Genomic DNA, 19,318 nt, shown 5'->3' with positions numbered 1-19,318 from the left:
TCGCCTGTTCCTTGGGAGAAGAGACCGACCCCCCCTGGCTACACCCTCCTTTCAGGGAGTTGGAGAGAGCGAGAAGGTCTCCCCTCAGCCTCCTCTTCTCCAGGCTGAACACCCCCAGCTCCCTCAGCCGCTCCTCATAATGTCGCGACGGAGGGAAGACAGGGCCACTCAATATGAGTGATCAGCAAGCTTCGTTTATTGATTCACACAGTGCCCTTTTATGTTCTAACATAATTAGCTCATACATATTACAAAAGTTAAGCTCATGATTGGTTAGTTCTTAGAAAGATCAACTCCACCCTTGGTTCCTTCTTTACAGTTACTTTCATCCTCTTTTCCCATGCCTGAGCAGCTGCAACCTCTCTGTTATCTTACAACAATTATAGTCAAGGACGAGGTGTCTTTACCAGCCCAGTAGTTACGGGGGCTGAATCCGATGTTTCTCAAGCTTTTGCTCGGCCAGCTGGATCATGTCTACGTGACCCTTCTCAGCTAGCCATTCTCCCACAATTCCCCCGTTTTTATTTTGAATGACATAGGCTTGGTTAAACATCCGTAACACAAGGGTTTTCATACAAGACAACACACAACTCACACAAAGCAATGCTATTAGTACAATGATTAAGACTAGCAATCCTGTCTGTAAAAGGTTTCTCAGCCATCCGGACAGACCCAACCAGTCTCCAAGAGCACCCCTATAAGGCACGTAGTAAATGGGGAGCGGGGTGTTGCTAGGCTTGCACAAAAGCTGGTCATGTTGAGTGATCGAGCTAAAGTTATCCACACATTTTCTCGTGGGTCAAACATCTCGCTATATGGGATGGCTCTTATGCTTACAACTAAGGCAACTACTATAAAGCTTTCTATACCTAAATTAACCATTTTCTCTGTTTCAACTTCTAAGCAAATAGCATGCACATAATACCTAGGGGTTACAGACCCCACAGACTGTACAATTAATTTCTGTCTTTGCGACCTCGTGGTTCACACTCAGGCGCAGCGGTCTCAGTCCGTTGGTTTACGGTGATTAGTCGGGTCACCTTTAGCGGCGACTTCAGGGTGGTCGATGGTGGGTCTTACCCAACGGCTGGGAACCCAGACGGTACCTTGTCCCCTATGGTCCATCGTAGAAGGGGTGATTTGCGAGCAAGGGTCAATCCTCCTACTCCTGAGACCGTGGCGTTGCTCGCGTAGGTCGGCCATTGAGCCGGCCACTTATGCGTGCTGATTATGGAAATGTCAGCGCCAGTGTCTAGAAGAGCAACAAGTGATATAGTTAGGTTGGCGTATTGCACAGCAACCGGGCGTTGTGGCCTTTGGCGCAAGCCGACAGTTAGTAAGGCCATTTGTCCTGTAGATCCAAAGGCTCCTTGCCCTCGTGGCTGCTCTTGCAGCGGTGGAAGGGCTCCCGCAAGATGTGGTAGGGGAATTAATTGCGCCACCTTGGTGCCTTTAGCGATGAAGAGCGGTGGAAATAACGTGTGGGCCATGATCTGGATCTCACCGTGGTAATCTTTATCAATCAGTCCCACCAACACATTAAGTCCCAGCATGGTGGCCGATGAACGGCCTATAAGTAGTGCTCCGACAGCTTGTCCATTGATACAGATTGGTCCCTGTGTGCCGGTAGCAATGCTGACAGGCTTTGAGTCCAACAGGGTACAATCTACTGCTGTTGCCAGGTCCAAGCCGAGGCTTCCGCTTGTGGCTGGTCTGAGCTGAAGGGATTGAGTGCTGCCGGATATGCAGCCGCTTTTTGTGTCGGCGCGGGGCGGCTCTTCCCGCTGAATCGTCCGTTTCCCGGTTTGGAAGCGCGACATGCAGTCTCATTGTGGTTGTCCGACCGGCAGTTTCTGCACCATACTGAGCCGGCGTCGCAGTTCCGTCTGATGTGTCCAGCAGCGCCGCAACGGTAGCATCGTGGGCGAGGTGATCCAGTAGCATTTAATCGTTGAACGGAGGCTTGCAAAGGAGCAAGGGCTGCAAGAACTTGACTCTGCGTAGCCTGCGCGTGTTCCTTTAAACTATTCCCTAGTTCCTTTACTGCCTCAACTAACATTGCCTGTGGCCCTACCGGTACCTGAGCCATCCTTTCTAGTCCTTCCTCGATAGTCCATGTCCCTGGCAATGTAGCCAAGATGTTGCGTGTGGCCGGATTACTATTTTGTATAGCACACTGCTTTAGTATAGTGCCTCTGAGATAATCGGGCACCCCGGCCGCCTGTATGGCGTCTGCTACTCGATCTATAAATAGGCCAAATGGTTCCTCCCTTCCCTGCTTAATACCCATATATGAAGGCACACCTCCAGGTTCCTTAAGACGATCAAAAGCCTGTCTTGCCAATGTCATTGATTCTTTTACTTTATCCGGTCCCATAAGTGCCTGTGCTTCTGGCCGCAGATACAGTCCCACCCCCAATAGCTCATCAAGGGTGACTCCGTGTAACGGATCTCCCGGTTGCCTTACTGTGGCAACTGATTGCTGACAAGCAGCTTGCCAATGCGCATTAAACAACAGCTGCTGATGTTGTGTCAAAATCAACTTCATAATACTACGTACATCCCCCGGGAGTAATATATTGGTGCCCCAGATAAAGTCTAGCATTTGCCTTGTGGGCTCTCCTTTGATCCCTGAGTCACTCACCGTGGATCGCAACTGAGTTAATAACTTCCAATCTAGGTTCTGAATTGTGGCAGTTATTCGCCCTTGGTCATTTAGCTGGTAAGTTACCGGGAACGCCTCATGTACAATGCTCGAGGCAAATTCTCTATCTCCGGAGGCCATCGCCTCCTCTGCAATTTGCTGCCACATCCTCTGTCTTTCTGTGATAATACTCTGCCCCTCCGTGGAAGGGTTATGGCTCATTCCTTTCCCTGCATAACTTTCTTCTGACTTCTCTCCTTTTTCTGTTTCCATCGGGGGGGCCGATGGGTCCTCACTATCTCCAGGTGACTCGGGAGGAGATGGAACAAAGACCGAGTGCTCCCACGTTCCCGCTACCCCTTCAGGGACGACTATAGTGCGAACCGAGGGAGGCAACGGGCAACCCGAGGGAGGGGGAGCTGGCTTTTGTTGCGAGGCAGTTGCACCCGTCCCAGTTAATCCCCCTAACCTTTCAGACGCAGCAGCAGCAGCTCTCTGCTCTGCTTTATGCATCACCAGAGCGTTCGTAACTGCACGCCAAGGCTTCATCAGTTTCTTGGCTAACTTCTCATCATTTATTACTTCATCAAATATTTTATCCCCATATCTCCGCCACTCCTCTTCCTCAAAAACTGTATCGGGATTGGCAAAGAATCCTCTAGCTGCCCCATAAGCTAATAACTCTGGTAATTCCTTTTTACAATGTAAACCTTCTATGCTCCGCTTTTCTAAAAAGCATTTGAGCAGATCATACGCCGCTTGTCTATTCATACCTTCGTCAGCGCGCTGTTGCAGCCTTCCAGACTTCGGCGGCGCGTAGCCGGCAGGACACTCTCTATAGGTGCTCCAGGGCGCGGGGACCTTTTCCTTTAATCCCTTTCGCTCTCGGGCGCGGGGACCTTTTCCTTTAATCCCTTTCGCCTCCTGCGCTGCTTACAGGACCAGCACTGAGACTCCGTTGACCGTGGCTCGCAGGTTCAGCCCTCTGTAGGGTCCCTGTTCGGGCGCCATTTGTCGCGACGGAGGGAAGACAGGGCCACTCAATATGAGTGATCAGCAAGCTTCGTTTATTGATTCACACAGTGCCCTTTTATGTTCTAACATAATTAGCTCATACATATTACAAAAGTTAAGCTCATGATTGGTTAGTTCTTAGAAAGATCAACTCCACCCTTGGTTCCTTCTTTACAGTTACTTTCATCCTCTTTTCCCATGCCTGAGCAGCTGCAACCTCTCTGTTATCTTACAACAATTATAGTCAAGGACGAGGTGTCTTTACCAGCCCAGTAGTTACGGGGGCTGAATCCGATGTTTCTCAAGCTTTTGCTCGGCCAGCTGGATCATGTCTACGTGACCCTTCTCAGCTAGCCATTCTCCCACATCATAAGACTTACTCTCCAGACCCCTCACCAGCTCCGTTGCCCTTTTCTGGACATGCTCCAGCCCCTCAATGTCCTTCTTTTAGTGAGGGACCCAAAACTGGACACAGCCCTCGAGGTGGGGCCTCACCAGTGCCCAGTACAGGGGGACCATCACTTCCCCAGTCCTGCTGGCCACACTCTTCCTGACCCAGGCCAGGATGCTGTTGGCTTTCTTGGCCACTTGGGCACACTGCTGGCCCATATTCAGCCAGCTGTCGACCAACACCCCCAGGTCCTTCTCCACCAGGCAGCTCTGCAGCCACTCTTCCTCAAGTCTGAGGCGTTGTGTAGTGGCATGTGTGGGAGCTGGGAATCCACATGGGGAAAAACCCACCACAGAAAGCAGACAGGATCATCTGTGAAGGTGGGGACACCACCATCACAGCAAGAAGCATGTTTGCTCTCTCCCAAGAACAAGCACCACTTGAGGCACCAGCTCCAGAGAAAATTTTGGTCTCTGGCATTTAGTGTTTTTCATCCTGCAGTAGATGGATTTGCTGTTCCTCCTGTGTAGAGCTTTGCCTTCATGAGAACAACGCAGTCTATTTTCCCCTGTCCTTCCCAAATTTATTAATGTGCCTGGTTTCTAGGAAAATGAGTGTCCATGGAAAGCGTCAGCAGCCTCGGCGCTGGAGGGTTGAGCTCCAAGTTACTAACCTTATTAAATAACTAATTGACGGACTAATTTCACTGCACATCTGGTTGTAAAGGACTTGGCTGAATTAAGATGTCATCCCTAAAACCACACAACACCTTTCTTTGGGGTAAGTGAAAGGATCCTATTGTAGCCTGCGACAATGCCCCCACCTCAGGCATGCTGTAGCTCAGATATATGGCTGTGGTTCATCGCCATCTTCATTCAATTAGTAGGTTTACAATTAATGTTGTTATTAGAAGGAATGGCTTTAATGACAAATTGTCCCTGATAGTTTTTGAGCTGCAAAGGTTTATAATGTAGATCGTTATAGAGACATTACCCATTATGGCTGATGTGAATAACTGAAGGAAAATGAGTTCAACTACCACAGAGTTTACATAATGAAGTAAACTGCAAAATCCTTTAACGCTCACATCGATTTTATCTACAATAACACACCGCCTACGTTTGAAGAATAGCATCGCTAAATTAACAGGCGCCCTTTCAGCTGTTCGCATTTCCCCTGGCTCCACGGAGATAAGAGGATGGCATTCGGGTATCAGCTTTAATAATATCGATAGTGATACAAAGAAGGCGATTTGCATAAGGCGGCCAAGCCACCGCATCGATCCCACTGAGCATCGACCCGGCTGCTGCCTGGGAGGCTGCCCCGCCTCGCGGGGAAGGGGGGGAAGGGGGTGAGACCTGCCATAAATTCCCATTACCCGCCTTCAGACGGAGCGACATATCGCGTCGATGCCCCTTCTGCCTATTACCTCTTGTGTCAATATTATAATAACGGCGGCTGAATAATTAACGCCCTGCAGGGTGATCTGTAACCCGCGGCGCAGGCGGTGTCTGGGCTGGCCCCGCCCCCTCCATAACCACGCCCCTCCATAACCACGCCCTTAAGTCACGCCCCCAATTAACCACGCCCCCTCAGCAGGCAGCCGCGTTAATCATGTCCCTAAGCCCCGCCCCCCATCCTTGGCCCCGCCCCCGCGTTAGCCCCGCCTCCGAATCATTCTGTCCCTCCCGGCCACCGTCGGTCGCGCCTGCGCGGTGGAGGCGATGGCGGCGGCCGGGATCCGCGGTGTCCTCTGGCAGCGGGCGGCCGCCCGGCTGCGGGCGGTGCGAGCCGCCGCGGCGGTTCCCCCGGGGGCGCGGGCGGGTGAGCGGGGAGGAGGAAGCGGGGGGCTTGCGGGTGTCGGCAGGGCGGGTGTCCTTGTGGCGGTGGGCCGGTGACTGAGGGCGGCGCGACCTCCCAGGCCCGGCTGCGGCGGGGCCCGCGCCCACCCGGCCTTGTTGTTCTCCCGCCAGCCTCGGAGATGTCCAAGGACCTGTTGCCCGGGCCGTACCCCCGAACGCCCGAGGAACGGGCAGCCGCCGCGAAGAAGTACAACATGCGGGTGGAAGACTACGAACCCTACCCCGACGACGGCTTCGGGTGAGCTGGGGCGGTCCCGGCCCCCGTAGGCGGGGAGTAGGCCCGGGCCGGCACCTCCTGGCGTTGTGGGGAGGTGCTGCGGGGTGGGAGTCCCTCTTGAATGCCTGGAGATGCTCTGTTGGGAGCTTAGAGGGCCCTGCATCAGAGCTTTAAAACAGGAATAAGTGGGATGCGTTGGAGGCCTGTGTGAGTAAAATACTATATGAGGGACTTCATGTGGCATTGCAGTGCAAGGCTAAGAGGGATGGACTCAAAGCCGTCTCTGGAATAAAGATTTCAGGTGTTAAAATGTTGAGAAATGATGGTAGGCAACTAGGGTCCTATATCTCATTTAAGCTTGCATTTTCTTCCAGCTAGTGTAGCCCCAAAAGGCCACTTTTTGTTACAATGACTGTTATTAAGGTGATGATTGTTGTGCTATTTGCGTGTGTGCATTTGAAAAATGTATATATGTAGGAGCTATAAAAGCAAAGTAATGTTTAAGTCTTTCATTTACATAATCTTGTCCTATAGCATCTACAAAATGCATTTTAATTAATACAGATTTCTTCTTGTTGGTTTTTTTTTTTGTCTGTTTCTCACAGGTATGGTGACTATCCCAAGCTCCCTAATAAGTCTCTTCATGAGAGAGACCCCTGGTACCAGTGGGACCAGCCGGACATGAGGCATAACTGGGGACAGCCGGTAGGAATGCTTGTAGCTCTTTTCAGTGTGATTACAGTGCTCCTGTTACTAATTACTAACATGCACATCTTGTTAGTGCTTTCTGATTAATTATCTGTGTAATTGCATCCCCGAGTGCAGGTGTGTGTTGCCTGTGCAAGCAGGGGCAGTCAGTTGGAGGGAAACCTAGGCTGTCAGTATTTAGATAGATGTAAATATTTACATCAGGCTAAATATTTTGAAAGTGCTGAGGAATGTTAACATCTTATTACATGTGAGGAGGGAGATTTTTACAGGAACAGGAAAGTCTTACCTATTTTCTTTGCCTGCTCTGACTCGGTGTGAGAGCTTAGTTCAGAATCATTTAGCAAAGAAGCCACCATTTGAGTACAATGGCAGTAGCTGTTGCTGCTTTGTTGCTCCAGGGTTGTTTTGGGATGGAATACAAATAAGGAGGTTTTTCCTCTGGAGAAAGTTTGCAAGATATCCTTAAGAGAAATGGGTGAATAGAGCACCTACGTTAACTTTCAAAACCCAAGTTCCTCAAACTCCTTGTTGGGAGTAACTTTTCAGTTAGTTAATTAGTTTATTCACGTTCTTTCTGTGAATGACTGCAAAGTAACTGTGATTTCTGAGCTTGGTAATTGGCTTGAGCTCTCCTTACTCTCAAAGTAGAGGTTATGTAAATGTGTATGTAATATATCATAGTATAAGCATTCCAGAGCATCATAGCATGCGTAGCACGGTAGATGTATGTTGTAATGACTGTAGAAGCGCTTGAAAAAACCCCTGGAGATTCTGTGTTGTGGTGCTTGGTACAGGAAGGCTTGTATAGGTACCCCCTCAGTGGGGCTGGCAGCGGGGGGCCAAGTGGAATAGACTGGTGAATTCCAGGTGTATTCCAGGCGACTGAATTCTGCTCAGCCTGGCTCTCTGGGTTTGATAGCAAAGGGGAAGGCTGGGGAGCTAGAAGAGTACTTGAGCTGCAAATTAATGAGTTCTCTGCTTTCATTAATGTGAAAGGAGACTATAGGCAGAATGTACTTGAGACTTCCCTATGTGTACTTCAAGGCAGAAGCTTAAATGCCCTTCTGCTTCAATCAGGAAAGGCATTAGCTTGCTACCAGCCCTGCTCTTGTCATGGAGTAATAGCAGGAGGTGTTCTACCTCGTTCTGAGGAACTAGCTTCCAAGTGGCAGGTAGTTGCTGCTTTATTTGAAATAACATTGCTCCTTCTGTGGCTGAACTTCCATAAACGAGGGTACTGATTTGTATCATTCCTTTTCAACGGTGCTGAGGAAAAAAACTAAGGTGGAGTGATTATGTATTTAAATAAAAGCTGCTGCTATCCTGTAATTAAGCATATTGCCTGGTGTAAGCACAGGACGGAATTTGGAGTCCCGAGTTTTACTGTAGGTGACAACTTGCTGTGACTGTAGGTAAGTCACTTCTCTGTGGCTTTATCTCCACTTGCGAGCTGGAGATGAAACAGCTTCTGGCAGTTTTGTGAACGCCATAAAACACTTCTGCCCTTGATAAGAGCAACTTGAGCCCTGTTGGTAAACGTGCTGCGGTTTTCCTTTGTTCTTTAGATGCACTGGGACTTTGACATGTATATTCGGAACCGTGTCGATACGTCCCCCACCGCAGTTCCCTGGCACACCATGCGCAAGCACTTCCTTGTCTTTCTCAGCACCATGCTGATCATGTTTGCCGTTGGACAGATCTATCCCTCCTACAGGCCTGTGGTGAGTGACACCCTGGGGTAAAGAGAGGAAAAATAGCTGTGTGTCTTGTCACTGCTGACGCCCAGGAGAATGGTTTTGCCAAAGCTGAGTGATGGGTGTGAATGGAAAGCCCTGCTGCTGGCAGGGGATGGGCCGAGGGGTGTCCTGTGGCCTGTTCCAGCCTGAGTTGTTCTGTTGACTGGCTTTGCCCATCTCACAGATTGTTTTATAGCGAGCAGTTCCTGTTCACAGGGAGCTAATTTTAAGCTCTGCTTCTTACAGCATCGCTCCTTTGGTCTAGGTATTCATCTGCTCGAGGGAGATGCTTTGTCTCTTCCCTTGCCGTGTGTATTTAGTTATATCTCACGATCTGGATCATTTGGAATGTACTTTTGAAAAATACATCGGAATACACAAACAGCTTTTGCGATGTATTATCCCCGTGCTGTGCGATGAACTGTTCGTTGACATTCAGTGCAAGGCCACCTTGATGTTTCTGTTAAAGGACATGAGCTTATACAAAGAACTCTGTCTCTGAATTTACTTTCCTTGTGCTCTAATATTGCTGCTGAAGAGCTTAAGAAATAGAAATTTAAGTTGTAAATGAGGAGTCTTGATTTGGGCAGGGGTCGGATGGGATGAGACGAGACGTTTTTCCTCTTATCCCTTAATTTTCTTGGTGAATGCGGTGAATTTCCCACTCTTTTTCTCTCTTTGTAGGGACCGAAGCAATATCCCTTCAATGACCTGTATCTGGAGAGAGGAGGAGACCCCAATAAAGAGCCACCGGTGGTGACGCATTATGAAATCTGAAAGCTGTTGAAATGCCGTGTTTTTCCCGTCTCAGCTCTGCTGGAGATGGCACGTTCTCTAGAGTTCACTGTGGCGTATCTTAACGCTTGTTCTTCAACGTCCAACCCCTAACTGCAGTGAAATATATCCATGATACCTACCCTGCTGGGTGTCTTCTGTTGGTTTGAGAAGGCTGAACGGTAGGCAGTGAAACTTAAACGACCTTCGCCGTTTTTCTAAATGGGCTCGTATCTGTGGGGCAAAGTTCTGAGTGCAGGCCCTCGGACTGCTGCTAATTTATCTACCTGGTGCACAAACATCTCTTAGCAAAAGCCTCTTTATGTAGGAGATACTGCCCGTTACTGAGTGGCTTTACTGCAGGTGCTGCCTGGAGTTGACGTTGTGTCGCCATTTAATGGGAAATGACAGGCAGAACCGGACTGGCAAGTGCCAGTGCTCGGGAGGCTCGTGCCCTGAGAAGTAAATGTCCTCCCTTACTGGGGTTTGGCTTTGATCTCTTCCTGGTCTAGATGTCCTCTAAACTGGAGTTTCCACAACCAGTAGGGAGCACTGGTGAGGTGCAGACCTCTGCAGTGTATAGTGTTGACACCGACAGCAGTGGTATGAAAAGGCTAACGAGCGAGTCCAACCCTGGCCAGACCCGTTCTGCTGTGCCTGGGCTTTGGTCGAAGAGGACAGATGCCCGAGGTGCTCCTGGATGGCCCAAGCTCTTTCACCAGGGTTGAAATTGCGTCTGACCCATGGAGTTCTGCCCGTCTTGCTGCAAACCACTGATCTAGGGCCTCCTGTGGCTTCATCAGTGGTTTGCTCCTAGGTTTTTCCAGCTCCGCTCTTCCCTAATCACAAGTTTTTGGGGCTTTTTTTCCACTTGTCACTAGAGGAGATGGTACCCTCAGTCGTGTTGTACAGTGGAAATTGTCTCAGCTATGCCTTAGACCCACTCTTTGGCTGCAGGAGTGGGTGATCGCAGAAGATGAAGGGCTTGGGTTCTTCTGGGTGGTTCCTATAAACTAGTTCCTCTGCTCTCAACACCCTGCCATGACTCATAGTTTTGTGCTTGAAGAGAAGCAGGTATTTGATGGCAGCGATTCATGATTTTTCAACCTGTAAATAGATTTTTTTTTTTTTTTAACCCCGTGTTCTAAAGGACAGCTTGATCTCTGAGTAGGGGTTTCCATAAGGGTGTATGTTCAAGGGAAATGCAGAAATACACGTGTAAATAAAACTAACCTCCTTGGAGGTGCTGAACAATCAACATTCCTCATGGCTTTTGCAAGCTGTCACCTTCTCTTCTAGTTAGAGAAATGCTTACTTTTAAATTACAGATAATGATGTTTTACCCCCAGAAGGGTTTTTAAAGTATTTTTTTTGAGCTGTGGGAACCTTGAAACTGAATTCTTACGAAGTGTTATGAAGGGAAAAAAACCACTCCTCGGGGATACTTGAGTTAGAATTACTGTTCCGCAGCAGTTCTGTGACAACACCGTGAGACTTTTAAGAGTCTCCCAATAAAATAAAAATGATCAGAGCAGTAATAGGAGCCTTATCTTGGTGTGTATAAAATGCTCATGCAGCGGTTGCACGGGGGCAGGTTGGGGCTCATTCTACAGCATTGCCACAGCGGTGTCTGCTGTTGCGCTTCATCCAGGGAAGTTCACACCCAGTCCCCATCTAACCAGTAACTTACTGGTGTTTTTCTTCACGGGGGAAGGCAGAACGGGTTGGGCAGAGAACATCGGGGCTCAGAAATCCTTAAAAATGGGGTTTGTAGTGTAGGCAGATTTTCTCAAAATAGAAGAAGGGTGAGGGAAGAAGGTCTGGGCCCTTCTGCATTTGTTTGGGTGGTGGTTTTTTTTTTTTTCCTGGCAATTAAAATGCTTTTAGGAAAATGCATTCCTACACCGCGGGTGGTGCCCTCTCGGGAAGGCTTAAATCCGCAGCTGAAGCGGGGGAAGGGACACCCCGAAGCGGGTCAGGAGAGGCTGAAAACAGTCCCCCCCCCCCCCCCCCCCCCACTCTCGGGACACCCCCGAAGGGCATCAGCGGCTACACGCACACACACATACCCGGGGCCGGGGTCCCGCACCCCCTCCGGCGGCGACGACCCCCGCTCCCGCGGCGGCGAGCCCTGGGGCAGGCGACTGCGCAGGCGCGGCGGGGGCGGGGTGACGGGGGGGGCGGAGGCGGAGGCCCTTCGCGGGCGGCGGCTTTTCGGCTCCCGGCGGCCACCGTCGGCGGGGCTCAGCTGCGGGAGGCGTTCGGGCTCGGGGACGGCCAGAGAGCCGGTAAGGGCCGCCGCCCGCCTCTTCCTCCTCTCTCCCTCCTTCCCCGGGCCGTTGCGCCCCTCCGCCCCGCCACCGGAGGGGCAGGGGCTTGGGAGACGCCCCCGGGGCCGGCCCAACTCCGCCGCGCCCTGGGGCCGGGCCCCCCCTTCCCAAGGCAGGCCGGCCCCGGTGTGGCTGTGCCAGCTCCGGCCCCAGCTCCCGTGGCTCCGTCCCTTCCCCTCTGCCCCGGAGCTCCCTTCCCCTTGGCCTGGGGCGGGGGGGCGGCTTCTATGCCAGCGGCCGGGGCGGGGGGAGCCGGGCTGTTTGAGCTGGGCCTCCGGGGCGGCCGAGAGCTCGTTTTGTGACACTTGGTGGCCGAGGTCAGTGCTTTCTTCCTAGAGCTTTCCTCTTTTTCAGTGTCGCACAGCATAATGCTGCCGTGGGCAGCGAGGTGACTCGATCCGGGGACATTCAGACCCCGCCTGGACACGTTCCTGTGCGACCTGCTCTGTGTGACCCTGCTCTGGCAGGGGGGTTGGACTGGATGATCTCCAGAGGTCCCTTCCAACCCCATATCATTCTGGGATTCTGTGTGTGTCCCCCCCCCCCCCCACTACCATCTGCTCCCTGCGGTGGCACTTTGGGACGGCTTTTGAAAGTGCTGGGAGCCCGAGAAGTTTCTTTATATATTGGGGGGGGGGAAGCTTCCATGGAGGAATGTGCTGAGCCCTGCCCTGCCACCAGCCCCGCCTTGCCCACACCAAGGATTAGCCCAGATTAGCGTCTCCCTGCCTTCTGTAATCGGGGTTTTATCATAAGCATTTATGAGAACAGCCTGGCTGTAGGGTCGGGGGGGGGGGCTGCAAAAGGAGAGCGTCAGAGGGATGCGAAGCGAAGGGGCAGTACAGAGATTTTTAAATTGATGCTGGGATGTGGAGACTGTAGGACAACTTTTGTCTTAACCATTGTTTCACAGCTCAGAGCCTTTTTTTTTTTTTTTTTTTTTTTTTTTTTTTTGAGTTCTTAGGGTGGCTGCTCGTCGCATGGGTGACCTTGGGCAAGTCTTTTCTGTTCTGCCCAAGCTTCACCTTTAGCTGAGGGGGGGGGGGTCAGGCTATCGGCAACTCGCTGTGCCGTGCTGGGAGTCCAGGAACTGTTCAGAGAGGAATGGTTTGGAGCCCGGTGGCAGGAGGAGGATTGGGAAAGTCAGTAGGAGGGGATTTCTGATTGACACCGTTTGGGTGGCGCAAGAGAGAGAGAGAAAAGGCCTGACTAGAGCAATACCAGGGATCATTATCATTATCAACAACAGCCATGGTTCTTTTATGATGTACTCTAAAGCCAGGGGTATTTTGAGTTAGCGTAGGTGAGTGAGGAATTTGTGCCTCTACCAGCATTGTTCGCCTGGTCCATCAGGATTTGAGAAACGTGTTTGGTTTTTTTTTATTTTACCCTGTTCGGCTGGGTGCTCTCCGGTTCCCAGCGGTGGGGAGGGCTCTGACCCGCTGGGTTTTGCTTTTGTGGATGGTTGTTACCTTTTAAGGACACTTTGTGTGAAACCGCGGCTGGGGAAGGCGGTGGGGAAACGCTGCTTCTGTCCTGGGACTCCCATGGGGGCTGAGGCTCATTAATACATTAGATCTATAATCGGATGTCTACAGGAGGAGGACGAATTGTCATGATTAATTAATTAGAGGTCCTGAGAAATACATGAGCTTTCTCAGAAGTCTTAGGTGCTATTTTGGAAGATGACAGCAGGTGGCAATATCTCTCTAAAAATTCTCATGTGGAAGAGTCTGATGCTTGTGATTTTATTTTTTTTTCCTCAGGCAGCCACGAGAGGTTGCTAAAGAAGGATTTTTCCTGCTTTAAGGATCGCGAGTCCTGTCCTGGATACAGACATGCACAGTGTATAGAAAGACCGCTTTTTTTATATTAAGACTCTAATTAGGCTTTTTTTTTTTTTTTCCAAACTCGGATCCCACTGGAGGAGATGCTGCTGCATCCCTGCAACGCAGCTGGGGTGATAGGAGGTGCTTAAGAGGTGGTGGGATACTGTGATCTTGGCTTCTTACCCATCTCTTCTGGGCCTTCCCGAGTCTGGTGGCACTGCTGCTGCTTTGCCTTGAGGACCAGGGACGCGGTGTACCTGTTCCGTGCCTATGATCCACCACTTCTACAGGTGTTTTTATTGATATTGAGCTACTTTAAATGGTGCCTTTTTCACTTTCCTATGTCTGGGTGAGTTATCATGGGCAAGGCACTTTAACTTCACCTTCTGTCCTGACTTAAGTTTGTGAAAAGAGACCAGTAACGCTGACTTTCTTCTGCAAAATCTCTTCGGAAAGCTGGACGATTGATCAATACTGTTCTGCACTTTTTTTTTTGTGGCTTGTCTTTGTTAGTGTGTTAAATCCCAATTGTGCTGTCAGTCCAGCACGGAGGGGTAAGGAGTGGGGGCTTGTGCCGTTCACCTGGCCAAGTCTGTGATGGTTGTGCTCTTCACTGCTCCCTTACCAGTTAATTTATTAGAGGGAAGAGGTCTCTTGGCTGTTGTCTAATCGTGTTTGCAGGGGAGTTGTCCTCTCAGAAGTCAAGAAGCAGCAAGGTCTGCATGTACAGCCCCCTCCCATGACTGATGGGTTGTAACTGGAGGAGGAAGGGGCAAGAAAGGGACTGGTAAGGGACATACCAGCTCTCCTGTTTCTCCATGTCAGTGGTGCTTTGTACAGTAGGCTGTTGCTGGCAGGTTCATCTGACTCCTCCTGGCGATATTTTCATTGAAGAGAAGATACCCGGATGGTGTTCCCATGCTAGTAAGTGAGACAGATGAGTAGGCACTGGAACTTCTTGGCAGAAAGTGATGGAGCCCTAATGAGTACTCTGCAAAGCATGACCTGGAAGACACCATAGTAAGCTTTAGAGGTCTGTTATGATGATGAGGAGGAGATGACCTTCCCACCTCTCTATTTTCCTGCATGAGGAAATAGTTGCACTTGTCTTATTGAACAAGAGTTCTGGGCCTTGGCTAAGTTGGGGTAAGGTTAATGTGAGAATAGCAATAGGCATTTTGGGAGATATTACTGCAGACTAATGCTAAAAAGCATTAAATAAATGCTAATCAAACAGCATATCCTGATAATGCAGGGGGGAGAGAGAGGACGTCTTCATCTTCTGCCTGATGGTGGAGAAGAAACCCTAAAAAGAGTGTGGAGTTATCAGTCAGGAAGTGGAGGTGGTGGAGTCTCCTTCTCTGGAGATATTCAAAACCCGCCTGGATATGTTCCTGTGCAACCTGCTGTAGGTGGACCTGCTTTGGCAGGGGGGTTGGACTAGATGATCTCCAGAGGTCCCTTCCAACCCCATGTGATTCTGTGAAGTCCAAGCCCAAGAAGCAATTCTGACCAAATTTCCTTTCATGTGGGCCTGAGGAGGCCATAGCTTCGTATAAGCCACAAGATGACGTAAAGCTTTTTCAAAACTGGGTGGATTTGGGGTGGTTTTTTGGGGTGGTTTGGCCATCTGACCCTTGTAGCCCTGCATCTGAAGAGAGAGCCATGTGAGGACTCTGGTTTAACCGTCAGCCCGGTTACACAAACAGTGTTGGGGAACAGGAGAGGTTTAATCACAGTGAGCCGGTAAGATGCAGAGTGTTTTGCTTTATTTTGTGTTTATTTTTATTTTATTTTACTTTACTTTATTCAGCATGGTATTACCTGAGTGCATGGTTAGCAGTTCTGTTTAGCTCAAGTTAAAAGCCAAGCTTGAAAGGTTTAGGAGCCGCTCATGAGAGCGGCCCCGCTGGCCCGTGAACGATCCGTCCACACATCATTTATGTTACTGACACTTCTAGAAGGGCCTGGGCACGGACTGGGATGGAGAACTGCTGAGTGCTTTCTCCTCAGCAAAAACGGGATCCTGCACGGAACAGTAATTTGTATTTATATTAAATTTGGCAACCTCCTGGTCACCTGCTGTTGTTTGACTTTCAATTATCCCGCTACGTTATTGCCCAACTAATCTCTCTCCAGTGACACGGGGAAGTTGTGTTCCCGTTTTGCAGGTGTCGGTTGATCTATCCAGAGTAAATAAAAAGAATTGTTGTCAGAGCTGAGATTGAAACCCCGTAGTTACTTCTGGATCGCTTCTTCTCGCCTTCTACCGTTTACAAACTCAAGCAGAAAGTCAGATGAAATTTTTTCCTTTTGCTTCTCGGAGTAATGAGAACAAAGTACGTTAACTGAATTGGCGTGTGATAGCATTGCACTTTGTTTTTCTGTTGCCACGTCACTTTTCTGCTTGGAATTTAGCCTGTCCTGAGATTCCTTCTGCTCCCTTTTTGCCTATGTATATACCCACATCAGCTTGTTCAGAGAAAGCAACTGGTGCTTTGCAAACACATATTTTTTTTTTTTAAATTAATTTCTGCAGCTGATTTAAACCAGCCTGGACTGAAGAGCTGAGTATGTTGTTTAATTTAGATCCCCTTCTTTTTACTGAAACTCTCCTGTAATAGGAGTATATGAAAAAGAGAGCTATATATGAAAGAAAATCTGGGATCAGACAGATGGGATTGTTTAGGTTTTTATTTTCATGAATTCTAAAATACCCTAATTCATTCCTGTGAAACTACATTCACGGTCTCAGGGAGAAACAAGTAACTTCTGTCTGTGGAGAGCAACTTGTTTGCGTGGTACCTTCGTAAGAGGCATATTTTGCTGCTGGTGTGATTATTTTCATGTTGACTTTATCCCGCTGTTCTAACCGCCGTGTGAAATCTCTTCTAGAGCCTAGAAAATGAAGCTAAAGGAAATTGAGCGAACGGCTGTCCAGGCATGGAGTCCAGCAAACAACCACCCCATTTATCTAGCAACAGGTAAAAGTTCTTGACAATTTGTGAAAATTAAAGTATGAATCACAGAGGGATTTTATGTAGAGTTGTATTGCCTTTAACTTTCAACAATTCCCACCTTAATAATCTCTGGAAAACTTACAAGCAATATGCTGAAAATATTACAGCCCTAATTGTGTTTTAAAGGGAGCTGTAGAGGATTATTTGTATGCCCAGCTTTGACACCTTAAAGGCTGGTGATTTTTTTTCAAAGGGTGAATACATGACTTTTTCATTCTAATTTCTCATTAAGTCTGCATGAAATCCAGCACCTGCTCGCCATACAAATTAAACCAAATAAGATTGGTTACTTGGTATGTCTGGGGAAAAAAAAAAAGTTCATTTTAATCATGTTCATTTAAGTTCACTTTGACGGTGTTGGTCTTCAGACGTTATCACATGGTTTTACAATCAAAGAGTAGAAGTCTCTTCTCCCTAAAGTTATGTATTTTGGTTATTATTCAGTTTTCAATATTTCTGCAAAACCTTAAATTTGCGTTTTGTTGATATTATTCATTATTCACTATGGCTATAAAAATTCTATTTCCTGAAGCACAACTCTTCACTGAGTTGGCGATGGGCGAGTTTGGTGCCTGTGTAGGACTAAGAGCTTGGGTTGTCTTCCCAACATGAGAACAGCTCAGCTCTGTCTCCTGCCCGGGTTGTGCAGCGCTGCCATATTGTTTCATTGGGGTTTTTTGGGGGGGTTGAGTGCCAAAAGAAAGTGACAAAAGTTCAGCTGTTGCCTTAAAAGCAACATTACCATTTTTGGGGGTAGGTAGTCTTTTCTGCGTTTCTCCAATGAGGACAGATTTCTTTGGTTGGACCAAAGGTCTTGGCTTTGGTCTGCTTTAGAGCAGAAACTGCTTAGTTTCATAATTTTTACTGCTTTTTAGGAGTCTCTCGGGCACTTTCCATGCCATAGGCAGTTACAAAGCACCTCTGTGGTAACTGGGTGACTATTTGCCTGGCATTGTCCCATCAGGCAATGTTAAATCTATATTTAGCTTTTATTCTCTGAGCTAGGGAGAAGGAAGAAAGCCACCCCTGTGTGACTGGTAGCTCTCCGTGGGTCATTGGGGAGTGTTCAGTTGGCTAAGGTTGAAGAACTTTTGCTGTAGACCAGGTTTAGGAGGTTTGATTGAGACATGGTCACGGTTGAGGAGCAGCGTATAGAAGTTTGGGATCATATTGTAGCAGGTTTTCATGATGCAACTGCATTTGTAATTTAGATAAGGACTTAATATCACAAGCTGGGGCAGCTTGGAAGAGAGTATATGAATTATATTTATCCCAAGAAATAAAAGTATTTGTGCAACAGTGACCGTAGTGCCCAAAATTTCTTGAAGTTCTAATTTCTTCCAGAGTCTTTGTCATAATTGTTGGTTCCTCTTTCTGAGGTATCCAAACACGTCCTCTCCTTGAACAGTCACAACCAAGGTTGTGTTGACTATGAAGAACAGGTTTCCAGTGCCTTGCTCTTTTTCTATCTTGTGCTCTTGAAAAAAGCACCCACTTGTTTTGCCCTTGTACTTCTGCTAGGAACATCTGCCCAACAGCTGGATGCATCCTTCAGTACAAACGCCACCTTGGAGATATTCGAGGTTGACTTCAGGGATCCCTCCCTGGACATGAAACAGAAAGGAACGCTTCCTGCCTCAAACAGGTACTAGAGACTCATACTGACGTATCCATCAGTGGAACTCACAAGGGCATTTCTGGTACAAGAAAGGAGAGGAGGAGATCATGCTTTTGGGATATGAAACGATCTTTTGGATCAGTTGACCTCTGTCTTCAAGAATTGAATGTTTTTTGTTGACACAAATCATGTTGGATGTAAAAGTACAGCATCTGGACCATTGGAGATGTCTGAAGGAACTTACATGGTGGTCAGTCAGGAGAGTCATTCTGCTTCACGTGAATTTTCTGGGGCTAATGATTTGTAATAAAGAGACTAGAGGCAGAGTGAAACTGGTCTTTTTAAGACAAGGTGATTTTTTGGGCTCATCAGTGCAGGTGAAATTTGCACCCAGTGTAAAACCCAGCCTTGATTGGTAACCAGCAGCTTTTACAGTGGGTAAACATATTTTTCAGATAATAGCTCTAGAAAAGAATGCATATAGTCCTATAATCTAATTTTCTGTATAGTGTGGGTTAGAGGAGTTCACCCACCAAATCCCATATGAGGTCCTAAACGTTTTAAGGGGGTGGGAGGGAGAAAAGAAGAGACAGACTAGCTCTTCCTTTGTAAGTTCCCTGTAAAAGTCTTTGGAAGGAAACTAATTTACTTTTTTTCCATGTAAAAGCCACAGATATCTTCAAAGGGAAATGGTTATTTAAGATGCAGACTGATGGTTGTGTTTGATAGATCAGAACATGGATGTGGTTTTTAGTAATAAAGAGTTGTCTTGACTTCCACCACATACTGTGGCCTATGCCAGCTTTATTTTCTTCTTTTTTCTAGGTTTCATAAGCTGATCTGGGGTAACTTTGGAAACGGGTCCCCAGAGTCCTCCGGGGTGATTGTTGGTGGAGGAGATAATGGTGTACTGACAATGTACAGCGTGCACCATATCTTGACTTCGAAGAGCGAGCCCATAATTGGGCAGACAGAGAAGCACTCGGGTCCTGTTCGAGCTCTTGACTTCAACCCTTTCCAGGTATGCAACATTAAGAAGTGGAAGTTAACCTCCATATTCCAAAAAATATGGTTTTCCTTTCTGTATAGAGATTTATAAACTGAAGGGTCAGTTTTTAACCTGAAAGAGACGTGATAGTTGTGACACAAGACTGGTTGGGGACTCAGATTTG

At 48.3% G+C, this 19,318-nt stretch overlaps 2 protein-coding genes across 2 annotated transcripts in view; both read left to right on the top strand.

Moving 5' to 3' along the window:
* Positions 1 to 5,745: 5,745 nt before the first annotated feature.
* Positions 5,746 to 10,897, top strand: NDUFB8 (NADH:ubiquinone oxidoreductase subunit B8). Its single transcript, XM_074154856.1, has 5 exons — positions 5,746 to 5,873; positions 6,023 to 6,149; positions 6,734 to 6,833; positions 8,405 to 8,560; positions 9,260 to 10,897. The coding sequence occupies exons 1-5, from the start codon at positions 5,774 to 5,776 to the stop codon at positions 9,350 to 9,352; spliced, it is 576 nt and encodes a 191-aa protein (XP_074010957.1). The 5' UTR covers positions 5,746 to 5,773; the 3' UTR covers positions 9,353 to 10,897.
* A 5,516-nt stretch (positions 10,898 to 16,413) lies between these two features.
* The window catches only part of SEC31B (SEC31 homolog B, COPII coat complex component), a 32,393-nt gene continuing 29,488 nt past the window's right edge, over positions 16,414 to 19,318 (top strand). The window contains exons 1-3 of the mRNA XM_074155045.1: positions 16,414 to 16,492; positions 18,050 to 18,173; positions 18,972 to 19,167. Of these exons, the coding sequence (XP_074011146.1) occupies positions 16,414 to 16,492; positions 18,050 to 18,173; positions 18,972 to 19,167 (399 nt within the window). The remainder of the gene's footprint in view (positions 16,493 to 18,049; positions 18,174 to 18,971; positions 19,168 to 19,318) is intronic.

Source organism: Numenius arquata, chromosome 10, assembly GCF_964106895.1.
Source record: "Numenius arquata chromosome 10, bNumArq3.hap1.1, whole genome shotgun sequence".
Taxonomy (NCBI): Eukaryota; Metazoa; Chordata; class Aves; order Charadriiformes; family Scolopacidae; genus Numenius; species Numenius arquata.
The sequence above is the reverse complement of the archived record's forward strand: the minus strand, read 5'-3'. Positions and strand labels throughout refer to the sequence as shown.